The 21,543-nt window shown below is 43.1% G+C and overlaps 1 protein-coding gene across 4 annotated transcripts in view; it reads right to left on the bottom strand.

Moving 5' to 3' along the window:
- The window catches only part of GALNT10 (polypeptide N-acetylgalactosaminyltransferase 10), a 108,313-nt gene that overhangs the window by 22,215 nt on the left and 64,555 nt on the right, over positions 1-21,543 (bottom strand). For all 4 annotated transcript variants that reach the window (XM_084839220.1, XM_084839224.1, XM_084839222.1 and 1 more), the window contains exon 8: positions 4,387-4,494. In XM_084839220.1, coding sequence (XP_084695346.1) covers positions 4,387-4,494 — 108 coding nt within the window. The remainder of the gene's footprint in view (positions 1-4,386; positions 4,495-21,543) is intronic.

Here is a 21,543-nt window from a genome sequence, read left to right as displayed (position 1 = left end):
AGCTCTGATAGCGCCCAATAATAGTCTTCAGACACATGTAGGAAGAAGGCCAGACTATGAAGCACATGGTCTTCGATGTCTATATACTAATGCCCAGAGTATGGGAAACAAACAGAACAAACTTGAACTCTTAATACAAGAGGGAAATTATGACTTGATAGGTATAACTGAGACTTGGTGGGATGACTCTCATGACCGGAATACAGCAATTGAAGGATATAACTTGTTCAAAAAGAACAGGAGGAACAGAAAGGGAGGTGGGGTTGCACTGTATGTGAAAAATACATATCTCTGCACAGAAGTACAGGAGGATGAGCTTAGTAGCCCCATCGAGAGCATCTGGATCAAAATAAATGGAGCAAAGTATAAAAGGAACCTGGTGATCGGAGTCTACTACTGGCCACGCAACCAAGGAGAAGACGAGGATGAAACTTTTGAAAAGCAAACAGCCAATGTTTTAAGGAAGCATGATGTAGTAGTAATGGGGGACTTCAATTTCCCCGATATTTGTTGGGAGACAAATTCTGCAAAACATGACCCCTCCAGGAAATTCCTGACTTGTGTGGTGGATAACTTCCTCCTACAGAAAGTAGAGGAAGGAACTAGAGGATCAGCTATCCTTGACTTCATCCTAACCAACAGAGATGACTTAGTGGATAAAGTAGCAGTTACAGGAACTCTGGGGGAAAGCGACCATGTTGCACTTGAGTTCTTGGTTCTAAGGGAAGCAAAAGCCGAGTGTAGTCAAACGCATACCCTGGATTTTAGGAAAGCTGATTTTAATAAACTCAGAACAATGAACAGTAAGGTCCCATGGCAAGCAACGCTAACGAGAAAAGGAGTCCAAGATGGGTGGGAGCTTTTAAAAAAGGAAATTCTCAAGGCACAATCACAAGCAATTCCAACAAGAAGAAAAGGTGGAAGACAACAGAAGAAGCCAATGTGGCTTCACAAAAAGCTTAGGGATGACCTGAAAACAAAAAAGGACACATATAGGAAGTGGAAAGAAGGCCAAGTAACAAAGGAAGAGTACAGGCAGGTAGCACAGAATTGCAGGGATGGCGTCAGGAAGGCTAAAGCTGAGAACGAGCTGCGGTTAGCGAGGGATGCTAAAAACAACAAAAAGGCTTTCTTCAGCTATGTGCATAGTAAAAGGCAGAGGAAAGAAATGGTTGTTCAGCTATTAAATAAGGATGGCAAAACGATAACAGATGACAAAGAAAAGGCAGAGGTGCTCAATTCCTACTTTGCTTCAGTCTTCTCCCAAAAGAGGGTCTATGACCCCCCTGGCAAAGGCAAAGTGCAGGCCGAAGGGGCAGGATTGCAGCTTGAGATAGATAGGCATATGGTCAAGGAACACCTAATTACTTTGAATGAGTTCAAATCTCCAGGGCCAGATGAACTGCATCCTAGAGTAATAAAGGAACTGGCAGAAGAACTCTCAGAACCACTGTCTATTCTCTTTGAGAAATCATGGAGGACGGGGGAAGTTCCAGAGGACTGCAGGAGAGCTAATGTTGTCCCTATCTTCAAAAAGGGTAAAAAGGAGGAACCTGGGAACTACAGACCAGTCAGTCTGACATCAATCCCAGGGAAAATTCTGGAGCAGATCATAAAGCAATCCATCTGGAAGCACCTTGAAAACAATGCCATGATTACTCGAAACCAACATGGATTTGTCAAAAACAAGTCCTGCCAGACAAATCTGATCTCATTTTTTGATCAAGTAGCCTCCCTTGTAGACCATGGGAATGCTGTAGACATCATATACCTTGACTTCAGCAAAGCTTTTGACAAAGTGCCCCATGATATCCTGATGAGCAAACTAGCTCAAAGTGGGCTAGATGAAACAACGATCCAGTGGATCCACAGTTGGCTACAGAATCGGACTCAAAGAGTGCTTATCAATGGGACCTTCTCAAACTGGGGAGAGGTAACGAGTGGGGTACCACAGGGCTCAGTCCTGGGGCCAGTGCTCTTCAACATTTTTATTAATGACTTGGAGGAGGAGGTGCAGGGAATGCTGATCAGATTTGCAGATGACACAAAATTGGGTGGGATAGCTAATACTTTGGAAGACAGAAACAAAATTCAAAGTGATCTGGATAGACTGGAGAGCTGGGCAGAAAACAACAGAATGACATTTAATAGGGATAAATGCCAAGTTCTGCACCTAGGAAAAAGAAACCAAATGCACAGTTACAAGATGGGGGATACGTGGCTCAACAACACTACAAGCGGGAAGGATCTTGGAATTGTTGTCGATCACAAGCTGAATATGAGCCAACAATGTGATGTGGCTGCAAAAAAGGCCAATGCTCTTTTGGGCTGCATTCATAGAAGCATCGCTTCCAAATCCCGGGAAGTACTCGTTTCCTCTACTCAGCACTGGTTAGGCCTCATCTGGAGTACTGTGTCCAGTTCTGGGCACCACACTTTAAGAAGGATGCAGACAAGCTGGAGAGGGTTCAGAGGAGGGCAACAAAGATGACCAGGGGACTGGAAAGAAAGCCCTATGAGGACAGACTGAAAGAACTGGGCATGTTTAGCCTTGAGAAGAGAAGACTGAGGGGAGATATGATAGCACTCTTCAAGTACTTGAAAGGTTGTCACAGAGAAGGGCAGGATCTCTTCTTGATCATCCCAGAGTGCAGGACACGGAATAATGGGCTCAAGTGACAGGAAGCCAGATTCCGGCTGAACATCAGGAAAACCTTCCTGACTGTTAGAGCAATGCGACAATGGAACCAATTACCTAGGGAGGTGGTGGGCTCTCCCACACTGGAGGCGTTCAAGATGAGGCTGGACAGCCATCTGTCAGGGATGCTCTGACTTGGATTCCTGCATTGAGCAGGGGGTTGGACTCGATGGCCTTGTAGGCCCCTTCCAACCCTACTATTCTATGATTCTATGAACAGTTAGAGGTAAGCAATGCTTTTCTACTTAAAGCAGGGGTAGGCCCCATGGTGCCCTCCCGATGTTTTCGACTATATCTCCCCTCAGTTCCAGCCAGCATGACCAATTGTGAGGGATGATGTAGTCATATATAGGGAGCACCGCTCCCTATATATGCCTGCCTGAGGATTGAGGTATGTTGGAGATGCCTTCCTCTGCATCCCACTAGTGCAAAACATACATTATGGTGGGACGTGAGGGGGGACCTTCTCTGCTGTGGCACCCTGGTTGTGCAATGCCCTCCCCTTGGAGGCCCGATTGGTGCAGACGTTGGTTTCATTTCGACACCAAGTAAAACCATGGCTTTTTACCAAAGCCTTTGAGGGCTAAATTCATTCCCTAAAATAGCACACGTTTAAATTTTAATTGATATTAGCTTGTTTAATGTTTAATATGTTTTAGCTGTTTAAATTATTTATTGTTTTATACTGCTTAAATTGATTTTATCTGTATGCTGTCCTGACATCTTAATGATATAGGGTGGGATATAAATGTTTTAAATAAATAAATAGTCCAAAACATCTGGAGGACACCACATTGCCTACCTCTGACTTAAAGTCCCTGCACTCTTGCACATATTGGAGACTGATTAGCTGCCTTGTATGTAGGCAAGCAGAGCGAATTACTGGACTTCGGAAAAGCATTCCTCCCGCATCTGATTGGGTCTGCACATCCCAACATATAGTACTTCAAAGAACAAGTTAGATGACCAGCAAATCCTATAATGTTTGAAACAAACTAGCATCTAACCCATCAACAGGAAAAATGATTTTAAACCTGAATGTGTAATTTAGGTAGTCAACTGTAACTGAGAGGGAAAGAAGAGTTTAACTTTAGTCATCTGTTTGTTTGTTTTTTCTTATTTTACTGTCTTTTCCCACCAGAGGGAGCATGTATCTTTGGACACTAAATAAAAGCACTCCTCTTTTAACGTAAAATTCACTACAACATGAGTGGGCAAACCTTGAATTTCTGGGTAGTAGCAACTATGTTTCTCATGTGCTCATATTTTCAAACATCCTGAAAACTGGCAGCTTCTTCCTTCTAGATGTGCAAGTGAAAATTTCGTGATAGTTATACAAGTTATGCATGTGTTTATTGGGATTTTCATGCCTCTGTGATTTACTAATGCGGGTCAATCTAATTTCAAAGCCTTGCCAGTTAAAAGAAGCATTCTTTTAACGAGCCTCATCCCCTCAGTAACTCAGTTACCAGTAACCTGGCAAATAGGCCAGTTAAAAGAAGCATTCTTTTAACTGGCCTATTTGCCAGGTTACTGGTAACTGAGTTACTGAGGGGATGAGGCTCGTAAGTAAACAAGACAGCAGCAGGCTTGTCATGCTAACAGGTTACTGCTTTTACCAATTCAAATTAAGGATTATTTTTTTTCCTCTAAAAGACTGTTCCTCACATACCAAAACAGACTCTTACCCTTGCCAAGCTGACTCCTGTTGGAACCTTATAAGGAACATATTTCCTGTAGATATGGCCTACACGGGAACAAGGAATGTCTTCCATGCGACCCCCACACATCCATACCTGTGAGATGGAAGACAGAATAAGCATGTAATAATTTTTTGAATATGTTGGAAATCAAACCTTGTCAAACTACAAGGTAACAATTTGTGCCTGATCTGTACTCTGCACTTGGCTTTCAAAGTTTTACATATCTGAAATTGTAAGTCAGCAGTGCGTTAGAAAAGCACTCCCAGACCCAATATCAAGAAAGAACAAGCCCCACAACTAGTTTGCAATACAACAATTCAGAAGCAATGTACAACTATAACCTAGGCGACTCTAAGAATACTGAATATTAATGCACAGATAAACTCAACAAGAAGATGAATACTTTTGTAGATTCATATGCAGTGTTCTTATGAAGTAATTCCAAAAAGTTATCTGGGGAACAGACCGCATAATGACACCTTAATGGGTATTTTGCAAACCTGGTACCAACACACCATTCCAGTGCTGAGTGTGCAGAGAAATCTACTGTGCTATTGCACACCTGCAATTAGCAACAGCCCATAACAGATTAAAATCTTTATTTTGAATTAAAAAATTAAGCAACTATTAAATGAATGCTACTTGCAGAATTATGGCCCAATTAATGTCCAAATGAGGCCAAGAAATGTATTCTCCCTGCAAGAGACATTGAATCTGTGCCAACATTCTATAAGAACTTTCTTTCATGCTTAGATTAAATATGGATATAAGTTTTGCCAGTCGAAGTAAATGAAGTATAACCACTGTTGAGTACATGCATTCCAGTGGGCTTAAAATGAATTTAAGTGCTTTGACCAACAATAGTGTATTTAATCTGTTTTAAAGTACCATGCCTATTTATAAACAGACTGGCTTCAAAATAACTTTAAAAGATTGTCTGGCTATGTTTGCTAAGGCAAACATTCTAATGATTCAACAAAGATTTCATTAACACTACTGTTGGTTGGCTGATATTGGAACTCCGAACAGCTTCACTTTTCCAGCTTTTATTCTGTAGGAGCTCAGTATTGAGCTGTCCTTGACTTGCCATTCAAATATGAATTGAAGTGTTGCAATTACTGTTCAGTGCTAAAAATGTACTGCTGACCAGTGGTTTTGACAAGGGACAACACTTTGTCTCATGTTTTAATCAATGCTTGAATGCAAAGACAGCAGCTTCAGGAAGAGACAGTTTTTCATTAAAGGGCACAATATTAGAAGAACTTTTTGACAAGCTTGCACAGTGCTGTTTGACGATATATTTTCACTGCCCCATTACCACCATTCTGATTAGGCAGATTCCAGTGAAAATTTGTCTCATATTAACCACAGATGAATATCTCTTTCTGGAAATCTGGTACACTATTTTATCCAGCGTTCGATAGGATCCAACAAAAGGTGCCCAATACTAATCCAAGAATGTGTTCTTTTTGACCATTTTAATCAGAGATCCTGAAAGTATGTATAGAAGAAAGAAGTGTTGTTTAACAGCTCATTCAACTATATTTGAATTGATTCTCGTGTTCCTCTCATCTCATTTATAATTTCTTTATCCTCCAGTTTGGAGGTCCAAAGGAGCCAAAAAGAATACTTTTTAAGATCAACAACTTCTTCCCCGTTTCAAAATTCAGTTTAATAAACGGTTTAACTGACATTTCAAATCCACAAAAGGTCTATAGCCCAGCAAGGGAACTACAAACACTGAAGCACATTCAGACATGGGAAACAGACATTGGCACTGAAGGTAAAGAGTTCTTACAAAAAAAAAAAAAGGCTACCTCAAGGAACAGAGATCTCAGAAAGGCTACCTCAACAGAAAAAAGGCTACCTCAAGGAATACAACTGAGATGGGTTGAACTGTGGAAATTCTACACAGTTCAGACACTCAGTAAGTTTCACCCAGAGCAAGAAGATGCAGTGCTTGTTTCAAGACACCAGCCATAGCTCTCAGACTATGAGGGAGAAAAAAAAATACTCAGAGCAGATGAAAGGTAGTGAACGTCACTTAATTGTTTCAACTTAGTGTTCCCTCACCTCATGGCTTACTATCCCTACTCTTCTCTTACCCACTAGTGTTCTTACATTCAAAATCTGACCAGGCAGGGCAAGTGAACAGAAAGGTCCTAACCCTAACAGCCCCTTCATACCTCACCACTAAGCAAACATTTGCTCAAGGGATAGTGAGATTCACACAGAAATGAGTGTGCTGTCTTCCTCAACTGCAGATAGGAATCTTAACATCAAAAGAAAACAAGCAAGAAGGGTCTATTTCTCCTGCAGTACAGAAAGAAGCACCCCAGTTTTACCCATACCACAACCCCATCATACAAGTGTTACTCTACACCAGCCTTCCAAACTTGGTGCCCTACAGATGTTTTTGACTACAACTCCCAGCATTCCTGTCCATTAGCCATGCTGGCTAGGGCAGATGGGAGTCCAAAACGTTTGGAGGGCACCAGCTCGTGGAAGCATTACTTTTAAGGGATATCCCTTCTGGTTTTAAGAAGGTACACTATGCAGTAACTACAGCTTTACAATGACCTTATGCAGACAAGAGTATATTACATTAGCACCCAGGTCTGTCACCTTAACTACTGTTTTGGGAACAACTGTGATCCAAAAGAATTATTAAAGGAATTGGCTTTTTGAACAATATAATCATTTCCATTAGAAAAAAGAGTCCGAGGCATATGGATGCACAGTGAGTTTCCAATCCACAAGAACTGGCTTTTCATGGGGATGGCACATGACAATATCCCTAGCAGCAGAGGGCAATATGTACATATTAGTGTGGGCCAAGGCATGCGTGTGAGTGTGTGTGTTGGTTGTATACAGTCATCCAACTTAATTAGGCTCAGGGACAGATTTGCTGTGTCTGCGCCTAAACTTCCGCCTCCCAACAAATGCCTCAAGGATCAGCAAAGCTGATCCTTCCCTTCCAAAGTAATAATGGTGTGGCGGGGGTGGGGGAGAGATTTTCTAAATGAGTTTCACAGAATGGACATGCTTGCTTTTGCTATTTGCCTCACAGCTACAAGAAAACTTCCTTGCTAAGAACCCAAGATTAATCTCATATCAACAGCTAAAAGACATAAACATATATTTAAAAACAATGTACAAAAGCCCCAAACATCTAGAAAGATGGGAGCAGTGTTGGCTGACCTGCACAGCATCTCAGAAAACTATCTTCATCTTGGGGATTAGAGATTAACACACTCCATTAATTAAAAATACAGAAATTTTGACTACACTTAAAATATCTGCCTGCCCACTGGCTTATGAACAAACTAAATCTGTGAATTTATGTCAATGTGTCACATATCCTTCCCTCACATTTAACTAGCTCAAATCTGTGCCTTAAAAAATCCTCCATGCTTTCAACTGATGATATGGCACTTTAATATAAAACTAATTTCAAAAGGAGGCTTTCTATTCATTTTCACTGCTGCTTTGATTCATTTTATTAGCGATCCCTTTGTGTGATGACAGAATTCATTACAACTTGCATAAAGAAAATTATCAGTTCTCATCTGTGAGGAGACAGATCAGTGGAAAGGGAGCCCCTCATCCACTAGAAGGAAAAAGCAGAAGGAAGGAATTAAAATGCTGAAGGACAAAAAAATCTCAAGTGTCTGTCAAGCAGCACATCTTGGGATAATAACTAACAGCGAGAGATAGGAAAGGTCTTTCTGATTTTGCCCTTCTGTGAGAGAGCATACAGCTCACTCTAGCACAGCTTTCCCCAGCCTGCTGACCTCCAAATGTTGTGGAATTCAACTCCCATCAACCCCAGTCAGCATGGCAAATGGTCAAGAATGCTGGGAACGTAGTCCAAAATGTCTGAAAGGCACCAGGTTTGCTGCTCTAGCTTTTTAAATAAAGTACTTTTTTTGCACTTCTACTGCAGAGACAACATGACTCCACTGTTTATGAAATCACCTTGTTGCTAGTCTTCTTTTACACGAAAGGAGCTTATTGGTTGGCTTTACGAAGACCACCCAGGTGTATATGGCTGAATATGGATTTTGAGTTCTCTGATCTTGATGTCCTGAATTATGATTTATAATACTGGATTATATATTAAAATGTAAGTTGAGTTCCGAAGGCCACTGAGGTGCAGTGAATCATGCATTGTCTTTGGATATAGTAACTTCTATCAATCTTTTAAGGATCTTGGGCAAATCACTATTTGAGCAGGGGAAAATGATGAAATATTGGGGTGGACCAGTAGACATAGGAGACCTTCTCCCCCACCCCGATACCCCACCCCGATATCCAATCTCCATTCCTCTCTACATGTAAATAGCCCCCTCACCAGTTGCAAACTGGGTTGTGAGCCCAGCATTGCTTCCAATACATTTCTTCACAAGTGTTTTAACAGAGTACATGTATAGGGAGCTATAAAACGGTCTCAGATGCACATTACAACATCTGAGTAAGACCCACTGCATCTTATATGACATCTCTGACATTTATGCACTGTGTACTTTGGAATAATCCTTTCTATCTTAAAGATGTATGTCTTGAGCCATTGGAAGCAGGCCTCAGAGAGTGTGACTGTGAGTGATTTTCAGATATCATCTCCCCTTTGGCACAAAAACAAGCATCAAGGCGGTGGGGTGGGAGGAGAAATTTTCTCAGATAAAGGCAGGAAAATGCAAGTGACTCAGATTCAGAAACAACCCTGACCTCTTATAGGAAACATTTGGTTAAATCCCCCCCACCCCCAGAAGTATAGTAGCCTGTCTGTGAAGAACAGGGAGTATCAATCAAGAGGAGAGAGGCTTAATGCCCACTAAATCTGTGTTGTTAGCAGATACCACTACAGCTGCAGCTCTAGCCAACAAAACAGTATGGCTGTTTTCTGACAATTTTTCACCTGTTGCTTTTAGTGCAACTGACAAAATAGGTGGGACCTATTATGTTCATCTGATTACTTTATGAACTTAATCCACCTCAAGAAAATCTATCTTCTTGTGGTCATGCAAACTTTAGTGTCAAATGGTATTGATTAGAGTCCAAATAACCCAGGGCTAGTTTATTAGGGCTATGCATCATAACTGTTGTTTCAGACCATCAGATGGCTTGGAGAGGTGTCAGTCTGTAGCTTGACACCAATACAATCTTATTTATTTGCCTGTTTCCTGTCTCCTAGCTGAGGAGAGCAGAGGAAGCTGCTGGTCTAGGGGCTATAAGCAAGCAAGCTCCCAGAAAGTGAGTGATCAGATCAACAGGGGAAACAAACAGGAGTTTGGCAAGGGAGTTGCAGTGGAAAAGGAAACAAAGGCAAAATGGTTACTGGCCTAGAGTAAGCCCAGGGACTTTCCATTCTGAGTCGCGGTGTGTGACTGAGAGCTCCAACTGAATTGAGGGGGTGTGGCCTGATTACTCTCAGCAGCTGTGTGGGCAGGGAGTTGTAATCTGTTTCCTGTCTCCTAGCTGAGCAGAGCAGAGGAAGCTGCTCCAACTGATCTAGGGGCTATACAAGCAAGCAAGCTCCCAGAGAGCGAGTGACCAGAGTGGGCGAACAGGAAGAGCAAACAGGAGTTTGGCAACAGAGTCCAGCAGGAGAGGTAAAGGGGGAGGTCCCTAACAATTTTTTTTTTTTTTCTTGTAACACACACTTTCGTATCAGTGAGACTCTGTTGGTAACTTCCAGTGAATAGAGGACAAAACACAGGTTATCCTGGTACAATCAGAAAGCTAGAAACATAAAGGGAATAGAGACTACAGAAAGAAAAGACTCTCCAGTGCTGGTGACCTGCAAGGTCTATGCAGTGTTTATTTTCTTGCCTGAGATCAACATGGTCCAAATGTGCAACAAGTGCAAGTTGATTATACTGTTGGAAGAAAAAGTAAGAGGACTGGAGTGGTGAGTGTTGACCCTCCAGGGAATAAGAGAAGATGAAGAGTTCTTAGACAGAACAGTGCAACTACAGCAGCAAAGCAAAGTACAGCTTCCAGAAGAGCAACTGCAAGCTGAGGCAGAAGAAGAAAATGCTGAGGCGAGGAAAAATGAAGTACAGGATACTTCTTGGGAAAAGGTGACAGTTAGGAGCAGAAGAACTAGAAGCCACTCTGCACCAGTGGAAGTACTGGAACTATGGAACTGTTTCCAGGTACTTGAGGATGAGACTGGAGGACAGCCTGCAGAGGAAGAATTACAGGGGAACCTGCATGAGAGCGAGCAAGAAGCTGAAGGTCAGTCAAGCATGAAACCAAGGCCTACAACAACAAGAAGAGATTAGTAGTAGTAGTGAGAGACTGCTTGCTGCGTGGGACTGAAACCCAAGTATGTCGCGAAGACCCATGGACTCTCCAGGTATGCTCTTTCCCAGGAGGATGGGTTAGAGACAAGACTGAAGGGTTGCCTGGACTCATTAAGCCCACTGAGAGGTATCCCTTTCTTCTCCTCCATGTAGGAACAAATGATAGGCCAAGTGGAGCTACGAAGAAATCACGTCAGACTTTGAAGTTTTGGGAAGGAAACTCAAGAATTTTGGGGCCCAGATAGTTTTCTCATCCATCCTTCCAGTAGTTAGAAGAGGGACAGAAAGGGAAAGGAAAAAACTCTAGGTGAATGACTGGCTACGAAGGTGGTGGAGACGTGAGAGATTTGGATTCTGGGACCACAGGCTATACTTCCTGGAACATGGACTGTTGGCAAGGGATGGGTTGCACCTCACAAGGGCTGGGAAGAATGTGTTTGGCCATAGCATGAAGAACTTCATCAGGAGGGCTTTAAACTGAATCCGACGGGGGAGGGAGACGTAAAATTGGGGGTAACAATAGATTAAGGCTCATGCACCACAGTGGGGAGAACAGCTCTAATAGCACCCAATAATAGTCTTCAAAAACATGTAGGAAGAAAGCCAGTCTATAAAGCACATGGTCTTCGATGTCTATATACTACTGCCTAGAGCATGGGAAACAAACAGAATGAACTCGAACTCTTAATACAGGAGGGAAATTATGACTTGATAGGTGTAACTGAAACTTGGTGGGATGACTCCCATGACTGGAATACAGCAATTGAAGGATGTAACTTGTTCTGAAAGAACAGAAGGAACAGAAAGGGAGGTGGAGTTGCAGTATATGTTAAAAATACATATCTCTGCACAGAAATACAGGAGGATGAGCTTGGTAGCCCCATCGAAAGCATCTGGGTTAAAACAAATGGAGCAAAGATAAAAGGAACATGGTGGCCAGAGACTACTACTGGCCACCCAATCAAGGAGAAGATGAGGATGAAACTTTTGAAAAGCAAATTGCCAATGTTTCAAGGAAGCATGATGATGTAGTAGTAATGGGGGACTTCAATTTCCCTGATATTTGTTGGGAGACAAATTGTGCAAAGCATGGCCCCTTCAAGAAATTCCTGACTTGTGTGGCAGATAACTTCCTCCTACAGAAAGTAGAGGAAGGAACTAGAGGATCGGCTATCCTTGACTTGACCCTAACCAACAGAGATGACTTAGTGAATAAAGTAGCAATTACAGGAACTCTGGGGGAAAGTGACCATGCTATACTTGAGTTCTTGGTTCTAAGGGAAGCAAAGGCTGAGCGTAGCCAAATGCGTACCCTGGATTTTAGGAAAGCGAATTTTAATAAACTCAGAACAATGATAAGTAAGGTCCCATGGCAAGCGACTCTAATGAGAAAAGGAGTCCAAGATGAATGGGAGTTGTTAAAAAACAAAATTCTCAAGGCACAATTAAAAACAATTCCAACAAGAAAAAAGGGAGGAAGACAACAGAAGAAGCCAATGTGGCTTTACAAAAAGCTTAGAGACAACCTGAAAAGAAAAAAGGGCACATATAGGAAGTGGAAAGAAGGCCAAGCTACAAAGGAAGAGTACAGGCAGGTAGCACAAAATTGCAGGGATGGTGTCAGGAAGGCTAAAGGTGAGAACGAGCTGAGGTTAGTGAGGGATGCTAAAAGCAACAAAAACGCTTTCTTCAGATACGTGCATAGTAAAAGACTAAGGAAAGAAATTGTGGATCAGTTATTAAATAAAGATGGCAAAATGACAGCAGATGACAAAGGCAGAAATGCTCAATTCCTACTTCAGCTCAGTCTTCTCCCGAAAGAGGGTCTATGACCCCACTGGCAAAGGCGAAGTACAGGCTGAAAGGGCAGGATTGCAGCTTGCGACTGACAGGCATAGAGTCAAGGAACACCTAATTACTTTGAATGAGTTCAAATCTCCAGGGCCAGATGAACTGTGTCCTAGAGTAATAGAGGAACTGGCAGAAGAACTCTCAGAACCACTGTCTATTATCTTTGAGAAATCATGGAGGACGGGTGAAGTGCCAGATGACTGGAGGAGGGCTAATGTTGTCCCTATCTTCAAAAAGGGTAAAAAGGAGGAACCTGGGAACTGCAGACCAGTCAGTCTGACATCAATCCCTGGGAAAATTCTAGAGTAGATTATAAAGCAATCGTCTGAAAGCATCTTGAAAACAATGCAGTGATTACTCGAGGCCAACATGGATTTGTCAAGAACAAATCTTGTCAGACTAACCTGATCTCATTTTTTGATCAGGTAACGTTGTTTGTGGACTGTGGGAATGCTGTGGCCGTAATATACCTCCACTTCAGCATAGCTTTCAACAAAGCGCCCCATGATATCCTGATGAGCAAACTAGCTCAAAGTGGGCTTGGATCCACATCTGACTACAGAATCAGATTCAAAGAGTGCTTATCAATGGGATCTTCTCAAACTGGGGAGAGGTAATAAGCAGGGAATCGGAGGGCTCAGTGCTCTTCCACATTTCTATTAATGACTTGGATGAGGAGTTGCAGGGGAGGCTTATCAGATTTGCAGATGACACAAAATTGGGCAGGTTAGTTAATACCCTGGAAGACAGAAACACAATTCAAAGTGATCTTGATAGGCTGGAGTGCTGGACAGAAAACCACAGAATGAAATTTAACAGGGAAAAATGCCAAGTTCTGCACCTCGGAAAAAAACCCAAATGCACAGTTACAAGATGGGGGATACGTGGCTCAACAACACTACAAGCGAGAAGGATCTTGGAATTGTTGTAGAGCACAAGCTGAATATGAGCCAACAATATGATGTGGCTGCAAAAAAAGGCAAATGCTATTTTGGGCTACATTCATAGAAGTACAGCTTCCAAATCATGTGCAGTACTAGTTCCCCTCCACTCAGCACTGGTTAGGTCTCATCTGGAGTACTGTGTCCAGTTCTGGGCACCACACTTTAAGAAGGATGCAGACAAACTGGAGAGGGTTCAGAGGAGGGCAACAAAGATGATCAGGAGACTGGAAACAAAGCCCTATGAAGAGAGACTGAAAGAACTGGGCATGTTTAGCCTTGAGAAGAGAAGACTGAGGGGAGATATGATAGCGCTCTTCAAGTACTTGAAAAGTTGTCACAGAGAGGAAGGCCAGGATCTCTCTTGATCATCCCAGAGTGCAGGACATGGAATAATGGGCTCAAGTTGCAGTAAGCCAAACTCCGGCTGAACATCAGGAAAAACTGCCTGACTGTTAGAGCAATACGACAATGGAACCAATTACCTAGAGAGGTGCTGGGCTCTCCCACACTGGAGGCATTCAAGACGAAGCTGGACACCCATCTGTCAGGGATGCTTTGACTTGTATTCCTGCATTAAGCAGGGGGTTGGACTCAATGATCTTATAGGCCCCTTCTAGCCCTACTATTCTATGATTCGGCTAAGCGGATTCTGCAAGGTTGGCAGAGCACAGCTCCCTTTGCTCAGCATAAGGAGAGGCCTTCAACCCTACTTAGAGAACCAATGTAAATAGAAAACTGAAATCCATTATTCGTATGCACTTCTTACACACCAGCCAGTACTGGTCAGAGCTGGGGGCAAAATAACAGGCTCAGAATGGACTACTACTCTGACATAGTAAAACTCTTCTTACGTTGCAATGGACAATTTTTTTCTGTTAGATCTGTATGTGTTTTACTGACCTCTTGATTTTGAAGAAATGATTCTGTGCACACAAAGGTTGTGAATTATTACTATATAGGAATATACGACATGGCAGAATGGCTTGGATACTAGAAACCATGTTTATTGATGTATTAAGGTGTATTTAAAAACTATCAACAAAATTAATGGAACTTGCAATATAAATAGCTCAAATATGTGCATTGTTTCAGTGTATTTACACTGCTCTTAGAAGCCTTGACTAAGGAATAATCAAGTAGTAACAAATGTCTCTTATCAAAGTGCCACGATCAAAAGATGTTATTTTTTCCTGTGACCTTGTTTTTCACATCCCATTATCACAAAGCCAATGTTTCATGTTTCCATGTGGATAGTGAACTTTACTATTTGACCATTAACTGCTTGCAAAACAAGATCACTCTCTTGCTCTGTAATCACTAAATTATGGAAGGTGAGGAAAATACAGTACAGAAGATTTGTCTGAAAACATCTAAGGTTACAAGTATTTGAATTTTTATCTTGCCTTGCACTAATTAAAAATAAAGTTGCTTACAAATATTAAAAATGCATGGCAGTTAAAAGCAGAATAAAATTATTTGCTAAACATTAATAACCCTTTTAAGAGTTGCAAATATTGTCAGAAGAGTCTTCCTAAATTAGAGTGGATAAATAAAAATTGATTTTTAAATGTTCAGTTAAATTAATTTAAAGCATTTTTAAAGGAAAATCAGTTATAGTGTCTCTTTGTAAATAACCTGGTTTAAAATTATTCTTAATTTAACACAAACATGTTAAAAACTTTACTTATCTCTTCAAAACTGAATCATGACCATGGTGTGGATGCAGAGGTGTCTTGCATGAGCAAGAACATACTTCTCCTTGCACAATGCAGTTCTGCTAAATTCTTCAGATTTCCTTGTCCTGCTGCAGCCCACAAGCCCCCAATACCCCACCTATACACAGGACAGAGGCAGCCATGTATAGATCAAACATGTCATCTCAGGTGGTATGTTGCTTTCCTGGAACATGCATTCCAGATGTGATGCAGAGGCTGCCACAACTCAAACCCACAGATTACTATCCTGTCCTGCTGATACATGTGGGAACAAATGATACAGACAGAGAAAATCATGAATGGATCTCCAGGCTCTATCAGTCAGGCTCTGGGTAGGAAGATGAAGGAATTGGTGGCACAAGTGATGATTTCATCACCCCTTCCTGGTCAGGACACTGATAGGGAAAATAGGATACTGGACGTGAACAGCTGGCTAGGGAGATGGTATCACTGGGAAAGGTTTGGTTTCATGGACTCACAATATCAATATGAAAGTCTTGCAGAAGATGCAATGGACCTCAAGCGGACTGGGAAGACTGTGTTTGCCAGGAACCTCACATACCTGATCAAGAGGGCTTTAAACTAATTCCTGTGGGAGAGGGAGGCAAAAACCTGGAAGTAGCTACTGAGTTAAGTATCAGGGACAAGAACATGTGTAACAAAGGAGGAGGCAAGGCTGTGGAGGTGATGCCAAGTTAATTTGCAGGTAAATACAGTAGAGAACCCCTTCATGAATCACTGCCTTGCTGTGGCGAAGGGGCTTGTGTAACTCAGTGAAGCCATAAGCTATGCCGTGCAGGGCCACCCAAGATGGACAGGTCATGGCAGAGAGTTCTGACAAAATGTGGTCCACTGGAGAAGGAAATGGCAACCCACTCCAGTATTCTTGCCAAGAAAACCCCATGGAACGTATCACAAGGCTAAAAGAGATGACCCCGGAAGATGTCCAATATACTACTGGGGAAGAGCAGAGGGAATTTCCAAGTAGTGCCAGAAAGAGTGAAGCGGCTGGGCCAAAGCTGAAAGGACACGCAGCTGTGTCTGTGTCTGGTGGTGAAAAGAAAATCCGATGCTGTAAAGAACAATATTGTTTAGGAACCTGGAATGTAAGACCAATGAATCAAGGTAAGCTGGAGGTGGTCAAACATGAGATGGCAAGATTGAACATCGACATCTTGGGAATCAACGAACTAAAATGGACAAGCATGGGCGAATTTAATTCAGGTGACCATTATATCTACTACTGTGGGCAAGAATCCCTTAGAAGAAATGGAGTAGTGCTCATAGTCAATAAAAGGGTAGGAAAAGCAGTACTGGGGTACAATATCAAAAACAATAGAATCTCAGTACGAATCCAAGGCAAACCATTCAACACCACAGTAATTCAAGTCTATGCCCCAACCCCTGAGGATGAAGAAGCTGAGGTTGATCAGTTCTATGAAGACCTACAACACCTTCTAGAACGAACACCAAAAAAAGATGTCCTCTTCATCATAGGGGATTGGAATGCTAAAGTAGGAAGTCAAGAAATCACCGGGATAACAGGCAAGCATGGCCTTGGTGTACAAAATGAAGCAGGACAAAGGCTAATAGAGTTTTGCCAAGAGAACACGCTGATCATAGCAAACACTCTTTTCCAACAGCACAAGAGGCAACTCTACACATGGACATCACCAGATAGTCAATATCGAAATCAGATTGATTATGTCCTTTGCAGCCAAAGATGGAGAAGCTCTATACAGTCAGTAAAAACAAGACCTGGAGCTGACTGTGGCTCAGATCATGAGTTTCTTATTGCAAAATTTCAGCTTAAATTGAAGAACGTACAGAAAACCACTAAACCATTCAGGTATGACCTAAATCATATCCCTTATGAATATACAGTGGAGGTGAGGAATAGATTTCAGGGATTAGACCTGACAGAGTGCCTGAGGAAGTATGGATGGAGGTCTGTAACATTGTTCAGGAGGCAGCAACGAAATCCATCCCAAAGAAAAAGAAATGCAAGAAAGCAAAGTGGCTGTCTGATGAGGCTTTACAAGTAGCTGAGGAAAGAAGGGAAGCGAAAAACAAGGGAGAAAGGGGAAGATATACCCAACTGAATGCAGATTTCCAGTGAATAGCAAGGAGAGACAAGAAGGCCTTCTTAAATGAACAATGCAAAGAAATCAAAGAAAACAACAGAATGGGAAAGACTAGAGATCTCTTCAAGAAAATTGGAGATCTCAAGGGAACGTTTTGTGCAAAGACGGGCATGATAAAGGACAAAGAAGGCAGGGACCTAACAGAAGCAGATGAGATTAAGAAGAGGTGGCAAGAATACACAGAAGAACTATACAGGAAAGATCTGAATGTCCCTGATAGCCATGATAGTACGGTCACTGAACTTGAGTCGGACATCCTAGAGAGTGAAGTCAAGTGGGCCTTAGGAAGCATTACTAACAACAAAGCTAGCGAAGATGACAGTATTCCAGCTGAGCTATTTAAAATCCTAAAAGATGATGCTGTTAAAGTGCTGAACTCAATATGCCAACAAATTTTGAACACTCAACAGTGGCCACAAGACTGGAAAAGGTCAGTTTACATTCCAATTCCAAAGAAGGGCAATGCCAAAGAGTGTTTGAACTACCATGCAATTGCACTCATTTCACATGCTAGCAAGGTTATGTTCAAAATCCTACAAGCTAGGCTTCAGCAGTATGTGAACTGAGAACTACCAGAAGTACAAGCTGGGTTTCGAAGAGGCAGAGGAACTAGAGATCAAATTGCCAACATTCGCTAGATCATGGAGAAAGCAAGAGAATTCCAGAAAAAACATCTACTTCTGCTTCATTGACTACGCTAAAGCCTTTGATTGTGTGGATCACAACAAACTGGCAAATTCCTAAAGAGATGGGGGTACCAGACCACCTTACCTGTCTCCTGAGAAACTTGTACGAGGGTCAAGAAGCAACAGTAAGAACCGGACATGGAACAACCGATTGGTTCAAAATTGGGAAAGGAGTATGACAAGGCTGTATATTGTCGCCCTGCTTATTTAACTTATATGCAGAGTACATCTGCAACAGGGTTGTTATTGTGAGGATAGAATGGAGAGGAGGAGGATAATGTAAGCCCCCTTGGTTTCCTTGCAAGAGGAAAAAAGGTGGGATATAAATGCAATCAATCAATCAATCAATCAATCAATCATGAGAAACGCCGGGTTGGATGAATCACAGGTCGGAATGCTGGGAGAATTATCAACAGCCTCAGATACGCAGACGATACCACCCTAATGGCAGAAAGCAAAGAGGATCTAAAGAGCCTCCTGTTGAGGGTGAAAGTGGAGAGTGCAAAAGCTGGTCTGAAACGCAACATTAAAAAAACGAAGATAATGACATCTGGCCCCATCACCTCCTGGCATAGAAGGGGAAGAAATGGAAGCAGTGACAGATTTTATTTTCTTGGGCTCCAAGATCACCGCAGACGGTGACTGTAGCCATGAAATTAAAAGACGCTTGCTCCTTGGGAGGAAAGCTATGGGAAACCTAGACAGCATAGTAAGAAGCAGAGACATCACCTTGCCGACAAAGGTTCGTATAATTAAAGCTATGATTTTCCCAGCAGTAACGTATGGCTGTGAGAGCTGGAGTATAAGGAAGGCTGAGCGCCGAAGAATTGATGCTTTCGAACTGTGGTGCTGGAGAAGACTCTTACGAGTCCCCTGGACTGCAAGGAGGTCAAATCAGTCCATCCTAAAGGAAATCAACCCTGACTGCTCATTGGAAGGGTAGATACTGAAGCTGAAGCTCAAATATTTTGGCCACCTAATGCGAAGAGAAAAGTCACTGGAAAAGACCCTGATGCTGGGAAAGATTGAAGGCAAAAGGAGAAGGTGACGGCAGAGGATGAGATAGCTAGATAGCATCACCGATGCAATGAATATGAACTTGAGCCCACTCTGGGAGAGAGCAGAGGACAGGAAGGCCTGGCGTGCTATGGTCCATGGGGTCATGAAGAGTCGGACGACTTAACGACTGAACAACAACAACAACAACAGTAGAGAAACTGGGAAGGTGCAATACCCATGGCCTCTGATGTCTATATACTAACACACGGAGTATGAAAAACAGGATGAAGTTTTACATTCTAATACAGGATGGTAAGTATGGTCTGCTAGGCATCACTGAGACTTGGCTGGGTGAGACTCATTAATGGAATACAGCAATTGGGTGGTAGAGCTTGTTCAAAAGGAACAGATCTCAACAGAAAGGGAGTAGTAGCAGGTTTATATGTAAATAATGTATACACCTGCACAGAAATCTGTGACTCTGGAAATGGAAGCCCTACTGAAAGCATCTGGACAAGTGAGAAACAAAATTAATATTATCAGTATATTATTGGTGGTGGTAGAGACCTCACCCAGCCAACTGGGAAACATAGATGATGCTTTCCTGAAATAGATGAGAAAACTTTCCTGGAGGCGAGCTATAGCAGGAATGGTAGATTTTAACTCTCCTGATATCTGCTCAGTTTAACTCTGCTAAAGAATGGAACATTTAATAAATGTTGCCTTGCTTTGCTGACAACCTCATCTCTCAGAAGATGGAAGAAGGAATCAAGTGATCTGCTGTCCTGGAGTAGGATCCAATGGTGCCCTACCGCTAATGGTGAGCACCGCTGGTTCCTGGTGTTTGTGTGGCCAGTGGCGGCAGTGTGCACAGCCCCTATCACTGCTGCCAGTGGCAATACAGCACTTCTGGGGGCAAGCCCCCAAACGACCGGAAATGGAAGTTTCTGGAAGGTGCAGTCGGCCCCTTCCAGATTGGGACTGAAGGACCCAGAGAGGCAGGCATCAGAGGAGACATCCTTTTGGATGATAAGCCCTTCTCCTTAGGGAGTGATTCAGCTGTTTTTGCTGTTTTGGGAGCGTCCACCGCTTCTATAGCCCTCCTTAACAGTACCACCTTAAGATGGTCTGATCAACTGTAATGGGCTTGTTTGGAGAAGCCTTGACAATGAGTGCAGGTTTCCACTATGTGTGTCTTGTCAAGGCCAAACAAACAAAGCAAATGTCCATCTGTTGGTAGTAATTCATTACTGAATTTCAAGCACTTACAGAAGGACGCTTTTAATGCCATATGAAGTCCCTTCAGTGACTGGAGGCTGTTCCAAGTGGTCCGGAGCCTGGTTGGTCCTGTGGCTCCAGAACCACTGGAGCAGTCTAAGGCCTCCTGTGAGGCCTTGGCAAGGCACTTTGCAGATAAAATTGATCAGATTAGGTGTGTTACTCTGCATGCTGTGGATACAGTTAGTGAGCAAGAGGCGGCCTGTGGCAAACCGGTTTTGTGGGATCGGTTCCAGCTTCTTCCTCCTGATGAAGTGGACAAGGTGCTTTCATCGGTACGGCCGACCACCTGCTTACTTGATCCTTGCCCATCTTGGCTCATTATGAGCTGCAGAGAGAGACTGGGTGAGGGGATCAAGGCGGTGGTGAACGCCTCCCTTGAGGAGGGAGTGATGCCATCAGCCCTCAAGGAGGCAGTGATAAGACCGCTCTTAAAGAAGCCCACCTTGGATCCTCAAGTTTTGAACAACTTTCGCCCAGTCTCAAATCTGCCATTTTTGGGCAAGGTGATTGAGCGGGTGGTGGCGGTGCAGTTGAAGGCACACTTGGAAGAAACTGATTATCTAGACCCATTTTAGTTGGGCTTCAGGCCTGGGCATGGGACAGAAACGGCCTTGGTCGCCTTGGTAGATATGAGGAGGGCTCTGGATAGGGGTGAATGCTCCTTCCTTGTTCTCCTCGACCTCTCAGCGGCTTTCGATACCGTTGACCACGGTATCCTCCTGGACCGCCTGGAGGGGTTGGGCATTGGGGACACCGTATTGCGGTGGTTCCGGTCCTTCCTCTCCAGCAGGTACCAGAGGGTAGCACTGGGAGAGCAGGTTTCGGACCCGTGGCCACTTACTTGTGGGGTGCCACAGGGTTCCATCCTCTCCCCGATGCTATTTAACATCTATGTGAAGCCGCTGGGGGCTATCATCAGGAGGTTTGGGGTGCGGTGTCATCAATATGCGGATGACACGCAGCTCTACCTCTCGTTTAAATCTTCACCAAAGTTGGCCGTAGAATCCCTGTCCAAATGTCTGGAGACGGTGAGTGGCTGGATGGGTAGGAATAGGCTGAAGCTGAACCCTGACAAAACCGAGGTACTTTTGGTGGGAGACAAGAGGAGGCTGGGGGATGGTGACCTGGTGTTGAATGGGGTACGGCTACCCTTGAAAGACCAGCCTGGGGGTCATTTTGGACTCCCAGCTGTCCATGGAGGCTCAGGTGTCAGC

This window comes from Heloderma suspectum, chromosome 2 (genome assembly GCF_057233095.1).
Source record: "Heloderma suspectum isolate Gila_16-S chromosome 2, 16-S_ref, whole genome shotgun sequence".
In the NCBI taxonomy this organism is placed as follows: domain Eukaryota; kingdom Metazoa; phylum Chordata; class Lepidosauria; order Squamata; family Helodermatidae; genus Heloderma; species Heloderma suspectum.
This window is presented reverse-complemented; position numbering and strand designations above follow the sequence as displayed.